Source organism: Rutilus rutilus (assembly GCF_951802725.1).
Source record: "Rutilus rutilus genome assembly, chromosome: 16".
Taxonomy (NCBI): domain Eukaryota; kingdom Metazoa; phylum Chordata; class Actinopteri; order Cypriniformes; family Leuciscidae; genus Rutilus; species Rutilus rutilus.
Window position 1 is genome coordinate 8,785,694 of NC_140224.1, and position 19,609 is coordinate 8,805,302.

Consider the following 19,609-nt stretch of genomic DNA (forward strand, 5'->3'; position numbering starts at 1 on the left):
CACAGCTGTAGGGGGAGCTTGTGGGGAAAACATGCGACAACAAAAGGGAAAATCAGCGAAGAGTTCGCTAGAGTTGCCGAGTTCGGCTTTAAGTGTAAAATACCGAACTTGTCCTTTATAACAATTTTAAATAAAAATAAAATAAAATAAAAAGATAACTAGGGAATCACCGAAAACGCAAGGATGATTCTGATTTTATTTCATTTAATGTAAGTGGCGATTGATAGCCTATAGTTGATAATAGGCCTACCTAATGTAGGCCTACTAACAGTAACAAAGTTGCGCTGTTGAGGCTTGCGCAGTTATTTATAACATATTATACAGTTAAGAACCATCACACGACCAGAGTGCTGTTTTCCTGAATACCACAGAGCTGCCAACTCTCACGCATTCACCGTGAGACACGTACGCAATTGCCACTTTTCACACGCCATCCATTTTCTCACGCACTGAAAAATTGCAAAGCAAAGAGGACACGGAGACCGATAGACTAGACAGAGCAGGTTACTTATGATATAAAAAAATCTCAGCTCTCAGATTCTGTCACTTTTATTACGAAATTCAAACAATAAATACCGTTTAGGCACTTGTAAATGTGACGCGACAGATCCAGCGGCACGTGAACCGATCATCTCTAGCTACTAAATAAACACGAATGAACAATGTTGAAAGATAGAGTACAACTTACCGAAATGTATATTCCTCATACATAATATCGACCAATCAATCAAACAAAGGGGTCAATAAAACAGCTGGAGAACAATTATGTCACATAAAATACCTCAGGAAAGCCATTTAATGACCATAATAGGCTATAGCACGTAATTGGCTAGAAAAAAAGAGCTATAGAGAGTATTTTGCTAAATATGTGTACTATATTACATATTTATTATATTTTTACTTATATCATTAAATAAAGTTGATATTATAATAAAAAAAATGCATTATATTTAATTTGAGTTATTTTTAACCTTAAATAATAGGCCTATACTGGCAGCTGATAGGGCTCTCTGTATGTTTACAGCATTAGGTGAGTTGTTTTTTTCTTGAGAAAAATTAATGCCTATATCTTGTGTAGCCTACCTAATATTTATCTAAATGAGTCAATATTAAATCAAATCACAATAATTGAATCGAACTGAAATAATAAAAAAGCGTAGCTTACCAGAAATTATACCATGTAAACATTGTAACATGTTGTCACTAAACCTAATAAAATTCAGTTTAGTTACTAAAATGTTTTGACAATCACAATACACTTATTGTGATGCAATAATTATTTTTACATCCCCCCTAACAACCCCCCATTACAGTTCAGTAAACAAATTGTTAAAATTAAGTCACTTACATTTTAGACACAACGACTGTTTTTGTTCTGTTTCAGCAGCGAAAATAGTTCCAAACAAAGATCACAGCAGAACCATTGCGCATCTCACAGGAACACTCAGCCATGTTATATTACTGAATGATTCAGCGTTTTGATCGAATTGGTTGAGTCAAAGATTCAATTAAAAAATGCCCTGTATAAAGGTAAAACATTTTTATTCTGATAATTTTCCAACAGTGATGTAATGAAACATTGACAATTTAAGTTTGAAGGTAGTAAAGCCTCTGTTTAGGCTATTAAGGAAATGTAATTTTGCCAAAAGAAGGCAAATAAATGTTAATTTTAAATCAGCCTACTTCAGTGTGATATGTTACCATATTATCATGCTTAACACTGAGAATTTGAATTGTAATGTGATGATCAGATGCAGATATCTAAATCAAAGAATATTATAGGTTTGGGCGGATGGTGGGTGGATTATTTATTTTTTAAATAAAAAAATAACAGGCGGTTTCGGGTGACTCAAAGTGCACTAGATTAAATAATTTATATTTAAAATGTACAAAATTTTATTCTCCACCCACAACAATACTGTGGAAAACACAGTACCTCTGCCTCGTTTTGAGCCAGGAAAAACCCTGAAACCCCTGCAAAAAACCCTGCTTCTGGTCCCAGCCAACCCAACACGTCATCATAACTTCACCATTCAGCTAGGCTCATCATCCATAACTATAAAGGTATAAGCCAGGAACCTTGGTCAATTGCAAGTACTGTGCAATTGATGATCAATTGAACTTCACAGACCACATTGCTAGAACAAGCATCCGGTTTTCATTGCCGTGTGTCAAATTTGTGACCCGTGACAGTGGATAGACTTTTAAAATTTTGTTTTTTTGTGTTTGCTAAACAAGATAATTTGTTTTAAAATGCCTCTGCTGGGGAAGATAGTGGAGATCGAAAAAAATGGAGAAGATGGCACTGAATTTCCCTTCATAGCATCCTGTCTGTTCGGAAGGTCAGTAACATTTTATAATTATGGCTTACATGGCTGCATATAGGCCTTATGAGCAATTGGGCCTTATGAGCAATTGGGCAAGTGCCCAGGGGCACCACACAAATATTTCTCATATATTTCTCATTTTTGTCATGATGGCTATGAGGCTGGGTTTCACAAAAATTCCGATTTACGATTTAAATCGATAATTTCCCCCTACTTAAAATCAATCTGCAGATGACAAAGACATTGTTCAAACCAAGTTTTAACTTTATTTCGTTTTGATTTTCCCTTCTGGGATTTGATCTGGATTTCCCCCTTGGGGTTAAAGTGCAATCAGAAACAACAAGCCAAAAAGACATGATGGCCTTTTTAAACAGTGAAAATGTAACATAACATAACGTAGCATAACATAAAATGGGTGGATTGGGATTGGGGGATGTGTTAATAAAAAACAACACTTGCATCACGAAGTGTATTGTGATTGTCAAAACATTTGGTAACTAAACAGAATTTTATTAAGTTTAGTGACAACACAATGTTTACATGGTAATGCAACAACTGGAATGCTACTGTTTTTATTATTGCTTGACACAAATTTCACTATTTCAATTTAATTCTTGTTATTTAATTCTGATCTTGATTCAATATTGATTCCTTTGGATAAATATTAGGTAACGTTACATTAGATACGTAATGTGTTATGTTAATTTCAAGCGCCAAAACGGTGTTTATTGTTTAAATTTCGTAATTAAATTGACAGAAGCTGAGAGTTTGTTTCATTTCAATAGTAACCTGCTCTTCCTTGTATGTCGGTCTCCGTGTCCTCTTTGCTTTGTGATTTTTCTGTGCGTGAGAAAATGGATGTGTGGCGTGAGAGCGTGTGCAGAGTCTCCATCTACCCTTGTAAAGTGTATCCCGTCCGAATAGGGCTATAGACTGTAAAAAAAAAGAGTCCCACGCTTAAGGCTTATACTAAACCGCTTATGATTAGTCAATTATTCCGCTTACACTACGTTTACCACTCCTCGAAACATTGTTCAGATGATCCCAACAAACACAGAACGTTGGCACAACGCACCCAACCTTCTAACAATGTTTTAACAACATGGCCAAAAGGTTGCTATAACTACGTTGTGTGGTGAAGGTTGTTACAGCGTTGTCACAATGTTGACATTAAACCACCGTTCAGGGCCATTGCTTAAGGTTGTGCCCATGGTGACTTGACAACCACTGGACTACATATCACTGCCCTGAAGCGCGAAAATCTGCCTTTTAAATTTCAACCGACCGTTGGGCTCATTGTGTTGTCTCATTCTTCATCGAGCAAGTATACGTGTGTATTGCGTTTAATTTTCCTCAGCTAAATTAGATAATTATTCAAACATAACCTACAACTTCATTTTCTAATGTGACTAATGTAGCCTTGCTCGCACTGTTTAGTTTTTCATTGATTTGTCTGCTATTTAGTCTCATTCGTTTCTTTGCTGCTCTGGGTTTGTGGATGTTTCCTGGACTGATTCCGGTTACCGACATTTCATTAAATGTTGTGATCTTTGATTTTTATGTTTTATTTATTATACTTAAAAGAAATTTGTATATTTGTTTATTATTTTTTTTTTTTTTTTCTTTATTCACAAATGTATGACTTTTGGAAGTGCCATTTGATTACCATATAATAAAGTTGAATTAACGTAACCTTCTGTCATTTTTACTCTTCAAAGTGTACACTTGCAGGTGTTGATTGTTATTGTAGTCCAGTCATTTTAAGCCAAAATGGTGGTCAACCTAGGACAAATTGCAACAGAAGCAAACTCAACTGATTTTGTATCCTCAATATGTCCTGAGTAAGGGAAAAAAAGCCTCGAAGAATCCCATTAGGGGAAAGTTTCGAAAAAGACCCCAACATACCCTATTCATACGCCTACCATACGGTAAAGAATTTAACCTTTAGATATCACCATGAAAATTACTGAGTTCATTACTTACATCAAGACAAACAAAAAATGGATTACAAGTTTTTTGTTTAAGTTTTTTTGTTTGTAACATGGGCAAACGGTGCATAATATAATTATGTACAGTATGTGCTAATTTGCATAAATACAACAACAGATGTAAACAGAGGTGAAAATGTCTTGTTGAATCTTGTTGACATATAACAGTAAAAGACTTAAAGGCAGGAAGAAGTACTTTAAACCAGCCTTTTATTAATTATTATTGCAGAGATGGGGTTTGGGGCTGGGTCCATGGAACTGTTTCTGGGGGTTCACTTTTTATTTTACCTACCTTTTGTCTTCTGCATTCTTCTTACCATTGTATCCTGTTCTTCCCTCAGACTCGTCCCCCAGAAACAGTCCCACGGACCCAGCCCCAAACCCCAACTCTGCAATAATAATGAATAAAGTACTTCTTCCTGCCTCTATGTATTAATGCTCATTAGTAGACTAAATGGGTTCCATTCAGACCTTAACATTAAGTATTTTACTGTTATATGTCAACAAGATTCAACAAGACATTTTCACCTGGCTATACCCAATGTTTAGATCTGTTATGGTATTTATGCAAATTAGCACATGCATAATTAGATTATGCACCGTTTGTCCATGTTAACAAACAATTTAAAGTAATTTTCATGGTGATATCTAAAGGTTAAAATTTTTACCTTATTCATGTAAGAAAAAGAATGAATAGGCGAAACTTTCGAAACTTTCCCCTAATGGGATTCTTTGGGGATTGAGGATACAAAATCAGTTGAGTTTGCTTCTGTTGCAATTTATCCAACCTTTTTTCATAAAATGACTGGACTATCGGCTCGTTTCCACTGAGCGGTACGGTACGGTACGGTACGCATTTATTTCCGTTTCCACTGTCAAAAGTTGTGAATGGTACCAAAATGCCGAACCGTACCGTACCACTTTTTGGGTACCCTTCCGTTGGGGTACCTAGTACAGTGGTACAGTACTAAAGGGCGGAGCTAGACTCACTGCAGAACGTTGATTGGTTGACAGAGGATCGTCACTTGCGCGTGCTACAAGGGGTTAGGCTAATTTACTGATAGGCACATTAAAGGGGACCTATTATGCAAAATTCACTTTTGCATGCTGTTTGGACATAAATGTGTGTTGGCAGTGTGTGTACACAACCACCCAATAGTGATAAAAATCCACTCACTCCTTTTTTATTAATCCCATAAATCATCAGCAGTGTCTCCCAACGACCTGTTTTCAGAATGCGGCTTTAGTGACGTCACTAAAGCCACAGGCCCTGCCCATGAGTGTTGACAGACACTGCCGTTTTAACATAGACCCGCCCTGATCGAGTTCACAGCGAGCATTGCTGCACTGACGAGAATGTCTCCCAAGCGTTGTAGATGTTGTGTGGCTGGATGTATTAACCCCTTAAACCCGAAGTGTCCCCCCGCGAAAAAAATTCATAATCAAATTACTAAGCAACCACTGAATGGAACAACACAATTAAATAGGTATCATTTTAAAGCTTAGAATCTCAGCTTTTTAATGCATCTAATCAACTCCTAAAGAGTGCTGAGTTATTCCTCTAAAACCGAGTGTACCCCCGTAGGCGCCACCTAGCTGCGAAATTAATAATCATAATATTTGTCAAAAATATGACCTTGATCAACTTAAAATAGATGTCATTTGAAAGCTTAGAGTCTGAAATTTACAATGATAAACTCCTAAGTAGTGCTGAGTTATTTGCTGATAAATAGAAAAAAAAAATGTTTTCATAATTTATAAACGACTTTTTTGTACTACATACTGCAATATGTCAAATACATCATACAGCTTAGATAGTCCTGTGTCATATGTCATTTGAAAGGTCTCAATGAGTAGAATACAACAAGCATAATTGTTTCAGGCTTTTTACTAAACTTGAGCAAGGTTTTTGTAAAATAAGCCCCTCAAGAGACCCATGTGTAAACCATATATGGATGCTGAATTTTAGACACATTTCCGCTTGTAACTTCATGAAACATGCTCCGATTGTGGTAAATGACACATCATTATTTACAGCAGATGCTTACAATTAGAATGAGTCCAAACTCAACATAATCCATCACTCAGAACTAAAGATATTTCTTCATGGATTTCTAACACAAAAAACACACACAATCACCGTCTACATGCTGTCATGAAATGTCTGAGAGAATGCGGGCTAACTCTGAATCCTGCAAAATGTCAGTTCATTATGGATCACTTACATTTTATTCTACTCACACAAAAAGGTATCGGGCCCACTGATTAGAGAGTCAGGGCTGTGGTGGAGGTTCGAGAGCCACAGAATGCCTCAGAGGTTCAGAGTTTTCTTGGACTTGTCAATTACAGCAGCAGGTTTATTCCACAATTTGCAACCTTGCCAGAGCCCTTGCCAGAGACGTCTTACCAGAAAAGACTCCAAATTCATCTTTGGTCCTGAACAGAAATGTGCATTTAAGGCTCTGAAAGGAGAACTTGCAAAATCAGGGACCTTAGCATACTTTGACAAAGATGCACCAACCCAAGTTATAGCTGATGCCAGGCCTGTAGGGTTGGGGGCTGTATTGACACAGTGTCAAAAAGGACAAATGGTGCCAGTGTGCTACATCAGTAGAAGTCTATCAGATTGTGAGAGACGGTACTCCCAGACCGAGAAGGAGGCCCTTGCCCTTGTATGGTCCTGTGAGAAGCTTCACCCATATGTCTATGTAAGACAATTTGATCCGGTCACAGACCATAAACCATTAGAGACAATCTACAGTCCACGCTCTAAGCCCTGTGCCCGCATTGAGCGGTGGGTTTTGCGTCTTCAACCTTATGACTTTAAGGTTGTCTATGTTTCTGGAAAAGAGAACATTGCAGATCCCTTGTCAAGACTTCTAGGAAGCACAGCAATGAGAGAGAAGCACTTACATGATTCAGATGAGTATGTGAATTTTGTAGCCATTAATGCCACCCTGAGAGCCCTAACCACAAGGGAAGTGGAAGAGGCATCAAAAAAAGATCCCGAACTAATAGAGGTGAGAAAAGCTATTGAAAGTGGACACTTTGAAAAGTGTATGACATATGCAGCTGTTGCTAGGGAGCTATGCGTGGTAGGTTTTTTAATACTACACTGTAAAAAATTATCGTAATTTTAACGGTAAAAGACTGTAAAAATGCTACAGTGAAAAACTGTTAATTGGTTAACAGAAAGTTTCTGTACTATATACGGTAAATAACTGTGATAGATCTAACGGTACATTTAATGTAATTTTACTGTAACATACCGTTAAATTTACAGTTTTTGAAAGTGAAAAAACAACTCATTGTATCATTTACAGTGAAAAAACGTAAATTGACATTCCCACAATTCCTTGTGACACTTCACATTTGATGTATTTTTGTTGAAATAACTATGTTTGTTTCTTCATAGTTTTCTTCGTTTTTTCTAATCAGTTATGTACATTAGGGGTTTATGTTACATTTAATGTTGTTAAATTAATGTTTATTGCATTTTTAAAATTTCATGTGTTACCATGATGGTGTTTAATGTTTGTGTGAATGACATTGTGCAGCTTCTATATATATTAGTATTAACTCTCTTGTGGAAGAACTGCTTATGTTGAGCTTTGATTGATCATGTGACTCTCATCACTGCTGTGATTGGTGGTTATCAGTGTAAAAAACAGATATTAATACTTCAATAGGACGGTAAATTAACATTATATCATATTACCGAAATCCAATGTTAAATATACAGTTTTTTTCCGTAAAAACAACAGGAAGAAAGACCATTTTTTTACAGTATTTTTCCGTTTTTTAACAGGAATTTTCTGGCGCCCCAGCTGCCAGAAAATTACCGTTTTTTTACGGGTTTTTTTTTTACAGTGTACGTGGAACACGCATTGTTCTTCCAAAAACACTACAACCACGAGCAATAGCACTTGCGCACGAGGGACACATAGGTATTGTTGGGACCAAACAGCACCTCAGGAGCAAAGTATGGTGGCCTGGCATGGACAGAGCTGCTGAGAGATATTGCAAATCATGCCATGGCTGTCAAATTGTCTCTCGTCCGGATGCGCCAGAACCATTGCGACCCTCATCATTGCCAGATGGACCATGGCAAGATCTAGCAGTAGATTTATCGGGTCCTCTGCCATCAAAACACTCAATCCTAGTTGTGGTGGATTACTACAGTAGGTATTATGAGTATGACATACTGACCTCAACCACAGCAACAAAAGTGATTGACAGCCTTGAGGACATATTCAGCCGACATGGACTTCCTGCCACACTAAAATCAGATAATGGACCTCAATTCAAATCAGATGAATTCAAGAGTTTCTGTGAAGAAAACGGGATCAGACACCTGAAAACAACACCTAAATGGGCTCAAGCGAATGGTGAAGTCGGGCGCCAGAATGCCACCATCATGAAACGAATCCGCATTGCACAGTCGGAAGGACTTGACTGGCAAAAGGAACTCAGGAAGTATGTTACAGTGTACAGAGGAATTGTACATAACACCACAGGCAAAAGCCCCGCTAAACTTCTGTTTAAAAGAAAAATGAGAGGCAAGTTACCTGAACTTACATCAGTTGACAAAGATCTCGAAGTTCACGACCATGACGCATCGCAAAGCAGATTTCTCAAATGTAGCTGTTGGAGATTGGGTTCTGATCAGGCAGGATAAGACAGACAAGTTTACCACACCGTTTAACGCAACACCTCACACAGTGGTCAGCAAAGCTGGGAACAAAATAACTGTCGAGTCACCCACTGGAGCCCAGTACAGTCGCAACACAACATTCGTGAAGAAATATGAGAGCAAGAAAGGGAATGCTGACTGTTCCACAGATTCAGATCAACAGACATTGTCAGAGGAATCAGAGAGACTTGTGCCTATGGTTGAGTGTCACCAAGACATTACATGTCAAGCCCCAAAGACGAAAAAAAGAAAGGAGTTCACGTTAAGAAGCAGAAAAGTAAAGACGCCACTTGGAAAGTTATCAAGCGTGTGACTGATTTAATTCGGCAGAGTGTATGAGAGATATCTGATTACACAAGAAAGCAGATATATAACACTACCGTATTTCCTTCCCGAGTTATTGCATGTCAAACAAGAGCGATGTGCAAAATCATAATAAAAATTATATATTTTTTTTGTATTTATCAGCAGTGTCTCGGCAGGAGAATGTCCAAATGTAATGTAATTTATATTTTTTAAAAATTTGAAAAGTGTTCTATCAAACGATACCTACCTTTGGACTCTCCTTGTTATAGTTTAGTTTACCTGGTCTGAAACAGAAGACTTGTAGGCTATTAATAGTGACATACAAGCAGATGACAAATATGTTATAACCGTAATTAAACTAAACAATACCTGTTCCATCTCCATACAGCACTCTGACTCTGTAGGCATTATTGTCCGACTCCGGGTCGAAATGAACACCGTTACTGAGAGTTTCTGATATCAACTGCCAGTGTGAAGGCGGCATCAGAGTTTCTGATATTATCATCAATCTGTGAGATAAAATTGTCCTGAGACTGAGCGCAAGCTCATGAAGCTCCGCCCCCTGTGCAGCAGCAGCTTATTTGCATTTAAAGGGCACACACTAAAACAGCGCGTTTTTCTGAGCATCAAAAAGTGACAATTTAAACATGCTGTAAAAAATTTTCTGTTGGGTATTTTGAGCTAAAACTTCACATACACACTCTAGGGACATCAGAGACTTATTTTACATATTGTGAAAAGGGGCATAATAGGTCCCCTTTAAATAATAAGGATAAACAATATTTAAAAAGTAAATAATTATCTAACATCTGACTAATTACAAAATAACCTCAAAACATAAAATGCTAAATGGGGCCGGGGGATATCTATAGGCCTATCTAGCATAAAAAAAAAAAAAAATTGTCAGAACGTTATCTCTCAAGGTGATGATACACAGGGCAACTTTTTGAGCAATGTTTCCAGGCAATCTTGCCGAGCGATTGTTGCTTGGGCACTTTCCCATTGAAAGTGGGCAATTCATTTCTATCTGGATAATTTTTATCGGTCGTGGGGCCTGTGTCTCATCTGGTTGCCCGTTGATGGTAACACTGCCCAGCAACATTGGTCAAAAAGTTGCCCTGTGTATCATCACCTTCAGTTGCTGAATGTCGCGCAACAACGTTGCTACTGCCATATGCTACAGCCCTGTCGCGTCATACAATCATAGAGTTTACAATTCTTGTTACAATGTTGCGAGCACGTAGACAGCGACGTTGCCATGGCAGAAATGCAACGTGCCACAGACTTTACCACAACGAAAATGTGTTTTCTTACGAGAGGTTCTCTCATATTGCGTAAGTTGCTTACGCTACGGGTAAAGTCATCTTTTCTCGAGATCTGAAGCCAAAAAATTATCCTTAATTTTGTATATATTGTCAACGCAGTGCGGCAGCCAGCAGACCATAGCAGGCTGTATAAGCATGCTCATTGACTGACCTGCGGCAACTGCTGCAGCCTATCGGTGAGCCCTGCGTGACGTCACTCCCAATGAGCCTGCCCAATGAGCCCTCCAGAATGGGTGTGGCTTAGCGTATATAAAGACGGGCTCAACAGGCTGAACTCTTATTTTCATCTCTTCAGTGAAACTCTTCGCATCGCTGGATCTTGAGAAGCCGCCGCCGTTTAAGCAAGCAACCAGCAAGCCTAGGAAGCGTCTGAGGAAGCCGGCCGTCTTCGTCGCCTTCAGCCATCTGTGCCTGTTGAGCTATCCGGCGACAGTATCCTTTTTCTGCTGTGTGTGTTCGCCGCTGCGACACACACTTTCTATCTAAAAGAGCGCGAGGCGTTTTTATCAAAATAAAAACATAAAAAAAAATGTTTTCGTGTTGTCGTCCGTGTTGTCGAAAAATGTCCTCTTCCTTTGGCTCGTGCTGCGCTCCGCTCAGCACCGGAGACCGCCATCTGATCTGCGCCCTCTGTCTGGGACGTGAGCACGCAGCCATCGCTCTTTCTACGGGCGGCTGCCCTGAGTGTGAGGAGCTTTCAATGTCGACCCTGCGGGCTCGACTTGAAGCTTTTAATGACGAAGCTGTCACTCCGTCTGTCTCTGCTGGGCCGCGCCGGAAGAAACGCCGCTCCCAGAGGCCACCGGAGACCGATGTGGCGCTCAAGAACTCGCCGGAACCCTTCCTTCGAGCCTCTTTCTCGCCTTCTCCGCCCCCCCCCCCCCCCCCTCCCGGACGCGCAGCCGCCGGCTCCCGCCCGCGCCACCTCAGGGGATGAAGCGGATGAAGTGGACAAGGACGCCGCCGCTGACAGCTGCTCTATCCTGGCCTCTGACAGCGAGGAATGGTCCGGTTCACACCACTCTGTCTCCTCGTCAGTCCAGGAGTCCGGCCGTACTCGGGCCAGCGTGGATGCGGAACTACTGCGCCTCCTCACCAAGGCCGTCGACCAACTTGGCCTCGAGTGGTCACCGCCTAAAGAGCCCGCGCCGAACAGACTCGACGCCTGCTTTCTTCATAGCTGCTGCCAAGCACCCACGTCCAGGACTGCACCCTTCCTGCCGGAGCTCCACACTGAGCTTTCTAAATCGTGGAATGCACCATTCTCCGCCAGAGTGCACTCTCATGTCTCCTCGGCGCTCTCACAGGTTGACGGCACCGCCGAGAAGGGGTATAATTCCATCCCCCCTGTGGAGGAAGCGGTTGCAGCGCACCTTTGCCCGCCTTCTGGATGGCACTCAAAGGCTGCCCTCCCGTCCAAAGCCTGCAGGACTACATCAGCCCTTGTCGGCCGCGCTTTCGCCGCCGCCGGACAGGATGCCTCAGCTTTGCACTCCATGGCAGTCCTACAGATCCTTCAAGCCGATCTCCTCCGTGAGCTGGATGAGAAAGGCCCGGATCCTGCCTCCATCACGGATTTGCACAGCGCGACGGATCTCTCCCTTCACGCTACTAAATCCGCTGCCCAGGCTCTTGGAAGGTGCATGTCCTCGCTGACCGTCACAGAGAGGCACCTCTGTTTGACGCTGGCCGACATGAGGGAGTCCAAACGGGCTGTTTTCCTCAACGCCCCGCTCTCCCCCACTGGCCTCTTTGGCCCAGCGGTTAACAGGATCGTAGACCGCTTCTCTGAGGTACAAAAGACAACGCAGGCTATGAACCTTTTCCCGCCTTCTCTGAGTGAGTCAGGCTTTTACAGCCGTTATTTCCTCGTGCCCAAGAAGGAAGGAGCTCTCAGACCGATTCTAGATCTGAGATATTTGAACAAAGCTCTTATGAGAAGAACGTTCAAAATGCTCACAACCAGACAGATCCTCGCGCAAATTCGCCCGGGGGACTGGTTTATTTCCCTCGATCTGAAAGACGCTTACTTTCAGATTCAGATAATACCCCGTCACAGGCCATTCTTGAGATTCGCCTTCGACGGTCAGGTATATCAATACACCGTCCTGCCGTTCGGCCTGTCTTTAGCACCCCGTACATTCACGAAGTGCATGGACACGGCTCTCGCTCCCCTGAGGACTCAGGGCATGCGGATTTTGAACTATTTGGACGATTGGCTGATTCAAGCACAGTCAGAGGAAGAACTTATTTCTTACAGAACAGTGCTTCTCGGCCATCTGGAAAGCCTGGGTCTCACGGTCAACTGGACCAAGAGCTCATTACTGCCCAGGCAGTCAGCCTTTTTTCTGGGTATAGAACTGGACTCTGTGGCAATGACGGCCCGGCTGTCGACACAGCGCGCACGCCGTGTTCAACGCCTGACTGCGTCTTTCCAGAAAGGCAGCGTCACACCTCTAAAAACATTTCAGAGGATGCTGGGTTGTATGGCATCAGCTGCAGCAGTGCTTCAGCTGGGTCTACTGCGTATGCGCCCACTGCAACGCTGGTTGAACACTCGAGTGCCTCACCGAGCCTGGGCGTCCGGCTGCATCCAGATCAGAGTGACTCAGAGCTGCGTTTCAGCACTGAGACCCTGGTTAGCGGCCGACTGGTACCAGCGGGGAGTGAAAATGGGAACAGTTACTATGTGCTGTACTCTTCGGCAAAGCGGAAGTTGACTTTTTTGCATCGAAAAACAACGCTCATTGCCTGAGATTTCTCTCAAAGAGCGAGGACGCGCTGGCCCAAACCTGGCCCAGCCGCCCGCTGTATGCTTTCCCTCCGATCTCGATGTTACCACAGGTAATCACAGGTAATCACTCAGTGCTCCTCATAGCCCCGAGATGGGAGAACCAAACCTGGTACCCAGAGCTGGTGAGGCTGTCGCACATAGCCCCATGGCCGATCCCGGTGAGGAGAGATCTTCTCTCTCAGGCCGGTGGATAAATTTGGCATCCCCATCCAGAGCGCTGGTCTCTGCATGCGTGGATAATCAACGGATACCCGTTGCTTTGCCAGAAGGGGTCGTGAACACGATCACACAGTCTAGAGCTCCTTCTACGAGAAGGCTCTACGCCTATGAACACGTGTGGGGTTTCGTGGTTGCTTTCCTTCCTTCAAGAGCTGTTGGACAAGGGCAGGTCCCCTTCCACGCTCAAAGTTTACGTTGCAGCTATTGCAGCGTTCGCTGAGCCAACGCGCAGCCGTGCGATAGGAAGGAACGAGCTCATCATCCGCTTCCTTAGAGGAGCCAGGAGGATGAATCCCCCGCGGCCCCCTTCGGTTCCTATTTGGGATCTTTCTTTGGTCCTGGAGGCCCTGAAAGCTTTTCCCTTTGAGCCGTTAGATTCCGTGGATCTAAAATACCTCTCGCTCAAGACCGTTTTTCTGATAGCTCTGTCATCAGTAAAACGAGTGGGGGATCTACACATCTGTTAGCCCCACATGTCTCGAGTTCAGACCGAATGACTCTAAAGTCATCCTCAAACCGAGACATGGTTACATCCCCAAGGCGATTGGCACTCCATTAAGAGCGCAGATCATCTCCCTATCGGCTCTGCCAGCATCCGATAGCGAGGACAGTGATAACCTCCTATGCCCCGTCGGGGCGCTGAGAACTTACATCACGCGCTCCGCCGCCTTCAGGCATTCTGAGCAGCTCTTTGTTTCGTTTGGCGGGCGCACCAAGGGTCTCGCCGCCTCGAAACATAGCCTGTCCAGATGGATAGTGGACGCTATCGCAACAGCTTATGCGTCCAAACACCTGCAGTGCCCGAATGGGCATCAGGGCCCATTCCACTAGAGGCATGGCTTCGTCGTGGGCTTGGTCCAGCGGGATTTCTATTCACGACATTTGTATGGCGGCAGGCTGGGCCTCCCCCTCTACATTCGTGAGGTTTTATAACCTGGAAGTTCCCCCCATGCAGGCTAAACTTTTATCAGTCTAAGAGATGTGTATGTTCTGCCCAGACATTCATGTGCAGGCCACTCTCATGTCACTACGAGCTCTTCTGGTTGAGCTGCACAAATGGGTGAGACTCTATATACATAGACCGGCAGAGCCGCTCTGTATTCCCCTATGATGTGCTTGTGTATTTGTGCTGGCCCGCATTGCTGGCCGCCTATTCTCCACACAGCTGCACAAAGGGTTGATACTCTCTATACATAGACCGGCGGAGCCGTTCTATTTTTTCCCTGTGATGTGCTTATGTACTTGTGGCTGGCCCGCGTTGCTGGCCGCCTTTTCCCTACACGTTTATACATAGACCAGCGGAGCCGCTCTGTATTCCTATGAAGTGCTTATTACATGTGCTGGCCCAGGTTGCTGGCCGCCTGTTCCCGCATGTTGTGTCCCCTGGGCTCCCTGGGACTCATGCAGTGATGCTCTGCATGCACGGCGTTGACAAGGGGTTCCCGTAGCGTAAGCAACTTACGCAATACGAGAGAACCTCTCGAAAGAGAACGTACTCGGTTACCTATTTATTCTCTCTAGAAGAGGGAATGAGTATTGCGTAACCTGCTGTGCTTGCGCCACGAGCTTATTCGCTTCAGTCAATGAAAACCAGAGTTCAGCCTGTTGAGCCTGTCTTTATATACGCTAAGCCACACCCATTCTGGCGGGCTGTGACGCGTAGAGGGCGCGAAGCGCCCTCATTGGGCGTGGCGACACGCAGGGCTCACCGATAGGCTGCAGCAGTTGCCGCAGGTCAGCCAATGAGCACGCTTATACAGCCTGCTATGGTCTGCTGGCTGCCGCACTGTGTCGACAATATATACAAAATTAAGGATAATTTTTTGGCTTCAGATCTCGAGAAAATATGACTTTACCCGTGGCGTAAGCAACTTACGCAATACTCGTTCCCTCTTCTAGAGAGAACCGAGATTACGTTAGGTAACCGAGTACGTTTGCTGGGATGTATTTTAAGACGTCTGTCAAGTTTTTGTCTTGTGTGTAGAACTAATTTCTAACGCATCTAATCCCAGGCCTCCGTTGCTAATTCCAAAACATAATTTTAGAGCTACGGAGGTTACTTGCAGTCATCAATGTGAGAGAGAGATTGCAATAATGAGACAGAAACGCATGTGCGTCAATATTATTTAATTTAGTTATTTATTAATTCATTCGGCCTATCAATATTTATTTATTTCTTATATAATCTGCAATAATAACGAAAACCTGTGCAGCAGGATTATAAATTTATTCATATATTCAGTTTAATTTTCTATTGATTATAGATAGGGCAAGGCCTACTTTGTTTATTAAAATTAAACTGACCTTTTCCATTGATTGTGAAGGTTTTTTTTCTTTTTTCTTTTCCTGGTGATCCTTGGCTTGATTTTCGTTTGGACTTTTGTTTTTATGAGAGGATCACGCTCCATTTCTTTCTTTTGCCGAAGGTGCCCAGTAGCTTCTCAGGCTTGTTTCACACTTGTGCCCTAGGCTGTGACAGACATGATCTGTGAGCTCTCCTCCAGCCCTGCCTTCAGTAAGGCTAGAACTAGTCTGTCATTTTTTATTTTATTTTTTTCTTGTTATGAATTGTATCCTATTTTCTGTTATTACAGTTAAATACACGAAGTGATAAGGAACTGTAATGCGGTCAAGACCTGCCTGGAACTACTTTAGCTGTGCGTTCGTCAACCAATCAGATTGGAGCATTCAACAGCCCTTAGTATTTTTTTCGAATTATTTGTGTTATATTTACAGTTATGTTTTGTACAATATTCACTTATCTAAGTTTTGTCTGTTGATAATAGTGGTTTATGAAAGTGGACAAGAGTGAAAAGGTGACAAATTAAACTAAATTGTTTAAATACGCACGTTTAATGTGTAGCCTATAATTCAAAAAAGGAAATCTTGAACAACAAATGAATAATGTACTTGATTGTGTGGTGCATCGTTCGTCTTGCTGCAACTGTAATTATTTGAAATGTTCTAGACATCAATGAACAAAAACAAAATGTTACCTGCAAAAAGGCACTAATGCAATAAGCTATTGATAGAATTATATTTTAATCTATTTGAATAATTTATGGTGAAACTAGAAATACATGGGAGATGCATCTTTGAATATCAACTTACACCACATTAAACAATGCATAGAAATGATATTGTAATCAAAAAGTGCATCATAGTTAAATTTTTCTCATTCACAAAATGGGCCATATATACAAATGGGCAAAGAAGCAGTTTTAATGTGGACTCTTTACCTTTTTAGGAAGCAGGACTGTGATATTCGTAATCAGCTGCCGCAGGTGTTATAGATGTGCATTGTAAAATAGAGCTGAATGAGATCAACGAGGTAATTATGCTGTGGTATAACACTATAAGTTTGACTTTATCTTTTGTTTCCTTAAACTGTGTCTTTGCATATAAGAACACATGACATGCTGTTCATTTATTGTCTCTCTCTTGTTTAAGGTCATTTTAACCAATTTAAGCTCCCTGAACCCCACACATATTAATGGACAAGTTCTCAATCAATCTGAATGGTTAAAGCATGGTGATCTCATCACAATCATTGATCGTTCTTACAGGTGATTCTGATTTGTATTATAATTATGAAAAAAAAAATTTAAGTTTTCTTGTTCTGAGAATAATTTGTCTTGAAAATAATTTGTTGTCATGATGTTAGGTTTGAGTGCCCACCTCCCAAGACACAGACAGCTGGAAAAGACAAAACAGTTCAGGTGTGTAGTTGATGTGAGTCTTGTGAAACAGATGATGGGTATTTTTTGTTAATTTATCATTTATTTATTTTGTTAAATTTTTGGTTCTGTCATCCTGTAGGCTTTGCAAGACCACCAGGAAAAAAGCACACCCGTTCATGCAGAGAAGAGGAAGTCAGAGAATTTGTTTGGTTAGTGATCATGAAATTTATTTTCTGTAATATTCTATACATTTATTTTTTGCAGCACGTTTACTGTAAGTTTTTTTTTTTCTAGTTTTGCTAATTCTGCTAGAATATAATTTCATATCCGTGATTGTCATGTGTGCTATACTTGCAGACACTTGTTTAAAAGATGGCTCAAATTTACAAACATCTGTGGAACAGTCTGTTGAGGATGATCCTTTTTTTGAGCTCTGCCAAATGGCCAAACAGGACCTTGCTAAATCACCACGGAAATCTGAGCTACCAAAAACACCTCTTGCAAGACCTCAGGTTGATCAAGAAGTGGATTTATTTCAAGAAGTCGAGAATTTTTTGTACTTGCTAAATGAAAATAATACTGGACCAGCTATCCCTCAGAGCTCATTTCATGCAAGTCAGGAAGAGAAAACTGTTGATGATATGCCGTCTGTAGGGTCCATCACCCCCTCATTGACAGAGAAAGGTGTAACTCCGGTCTCCCAGAAGAAGAGAACACCATTGAAAACGCCTTATAAGTTCAGTGCTGGTGAGGTTGTCCAGCAAATTCTCTTAGAGCCTCAGTCTGAGGACAAAACTCCTAAATCCCCGAAAGGAAGGAGAAGTGTTGGATCACAGGATCAGAGCCTTGATCTCCAAATGCCTTTGGGCCAGCTTCAGACTCCAGGCCCAATAGGCAAGAAGACTAGAGTGAAAATGTCACCAAGAACATCCGTAACATCAAATGCTGGCAATAGGTCTGAAGTCCAAGGTGAGATCCACATGAGATTAAAGCAATATCTAGTTATAGGATCAAAGGTGAAACAGTATTTCTTCTGTTTTTCTCCTCATGAACACAACTATTTTTAACAACTTAGAAGTAGAGATGCATAAGTAATCGCTTACTCAATCTCATTAAATGACAACATTTCGCCTCTGTCTATTAAACATTTGACAAAATCACAATGGAACATTCAAATCTGTGTTTGCGCTGCTGCTGAGAAAGCAGTTATGTGTATGAAACAGCTTCACAAACAGTAGCCTATTTTCAACCACACAGTATCGTTGTTTCTGTGTTGCAAATATAAAAATGATCACAGAAGTACTGGGATGAAAGTTTATAGTTTGGATATAAACACTGATGTCTACGTAGCGATCATAAGAGCAGTTCACCTTTTGTAAAAAATGTTGTGCTTCAAACAACGATTGTATCGATTACATTGTTATGCCTCTAGTTGGTGACAAGTGACTGTTTATAACATGAGCTTTGTCCCAATTCGGAGGCTGCGTCCTCCAGAGAGGCATTTAAAGTATGATTGCGTCACATCGGCACAACGAAGGCTGTCCCAATTCAAAGGCTGCACCCTTCGAAGGCTGATTGCGTCACCGCGGAGTGACAAAGGCTACCCCGATTCTAATGTGACTTCAAATATGCCCTTTGTTTCTTGGGCATTTGAGAATACAACTGATGGACCCTTCGCTTGCAAAACTTCTTGTAATATTTTCTGGTGTTTTAGGGCTCCAGGTGCGGACAGCTGAATTTATTAAAATGAGGGCTGACAACGACCATTTATTTACCGGGAACAGTAAATCGGCTTGGCGGTAAGGCCTATTTCCACTAGGTTCTCTTGTGTATTATAGCAAATAGTCCTCACCCTATATAAAGCCCACAACAATAAGACAACCAGTAGATCAGGCAATAGTCTTTCACTTTGTTGTTTTTTGTAGTGCTGTCATGCAAGGTATGTTTACAAATGTTTTAACCAAACTTGAGGACTTTTGTATGCATGTCCTGTTGTGTCATATTTTGTAATGTTAAGATTGCACTTATGTTAAGATTGCGCCCATCATAATGTTTTTCATAATTGTTTCCTTTTTCTCTTGTTTTAGGACAGTTCTGAAGAAAATGGGCCTGCTGGGGAAGGCCACTACAAGAGAGGCCGGAAGAAAATGGAAGTATTTAAAAGATAAATACAAAGTAAGCAAATTAATTGGCACTTCTTTGCAGAAATTTATTGTGCTGTTGTTGTTTTTCTTAACATTTTTATGCTCTGCCGTAGGATTGCAAGTGTAAGGGAGC

At 41.7% G+C, this 19,609-nt stretch overlaps 1 protein-coding gene across 1 annotated transcript; it reads left to right on the forward strand.

Annotated features, from left to right (window-relative positions):
• Positions 1-2,206: 2,206 nt before the first annotated feature.
• Positions 2,207-19,603, forward strand: LOC311305691 (uncharacterized protein; the record flags this gene model as incomplete). The annotated part of the gene is made up of 7 exons (XM_084433503.1): positions 2,207-2,342; positions 16,900-17,218; positions 17,317-17,371; positions 17,472-17,541; positions 17,690-18,301; positions 19,047-19,131; positions 19,420-19,603. Exons 2-7 carry the CDS (start codon positions 17,064-17,066, stop codon positions 19,601-19,603), a joined length of 1,161 nt encoding a protein of 386 aa, XP_084289629.1. The 5' UTR covers positions 2,207-2,342; positions 16,900-17,063.
• Between the last annotated feature and the right edge of the window lie 6 nt (positions 19,604-19,609).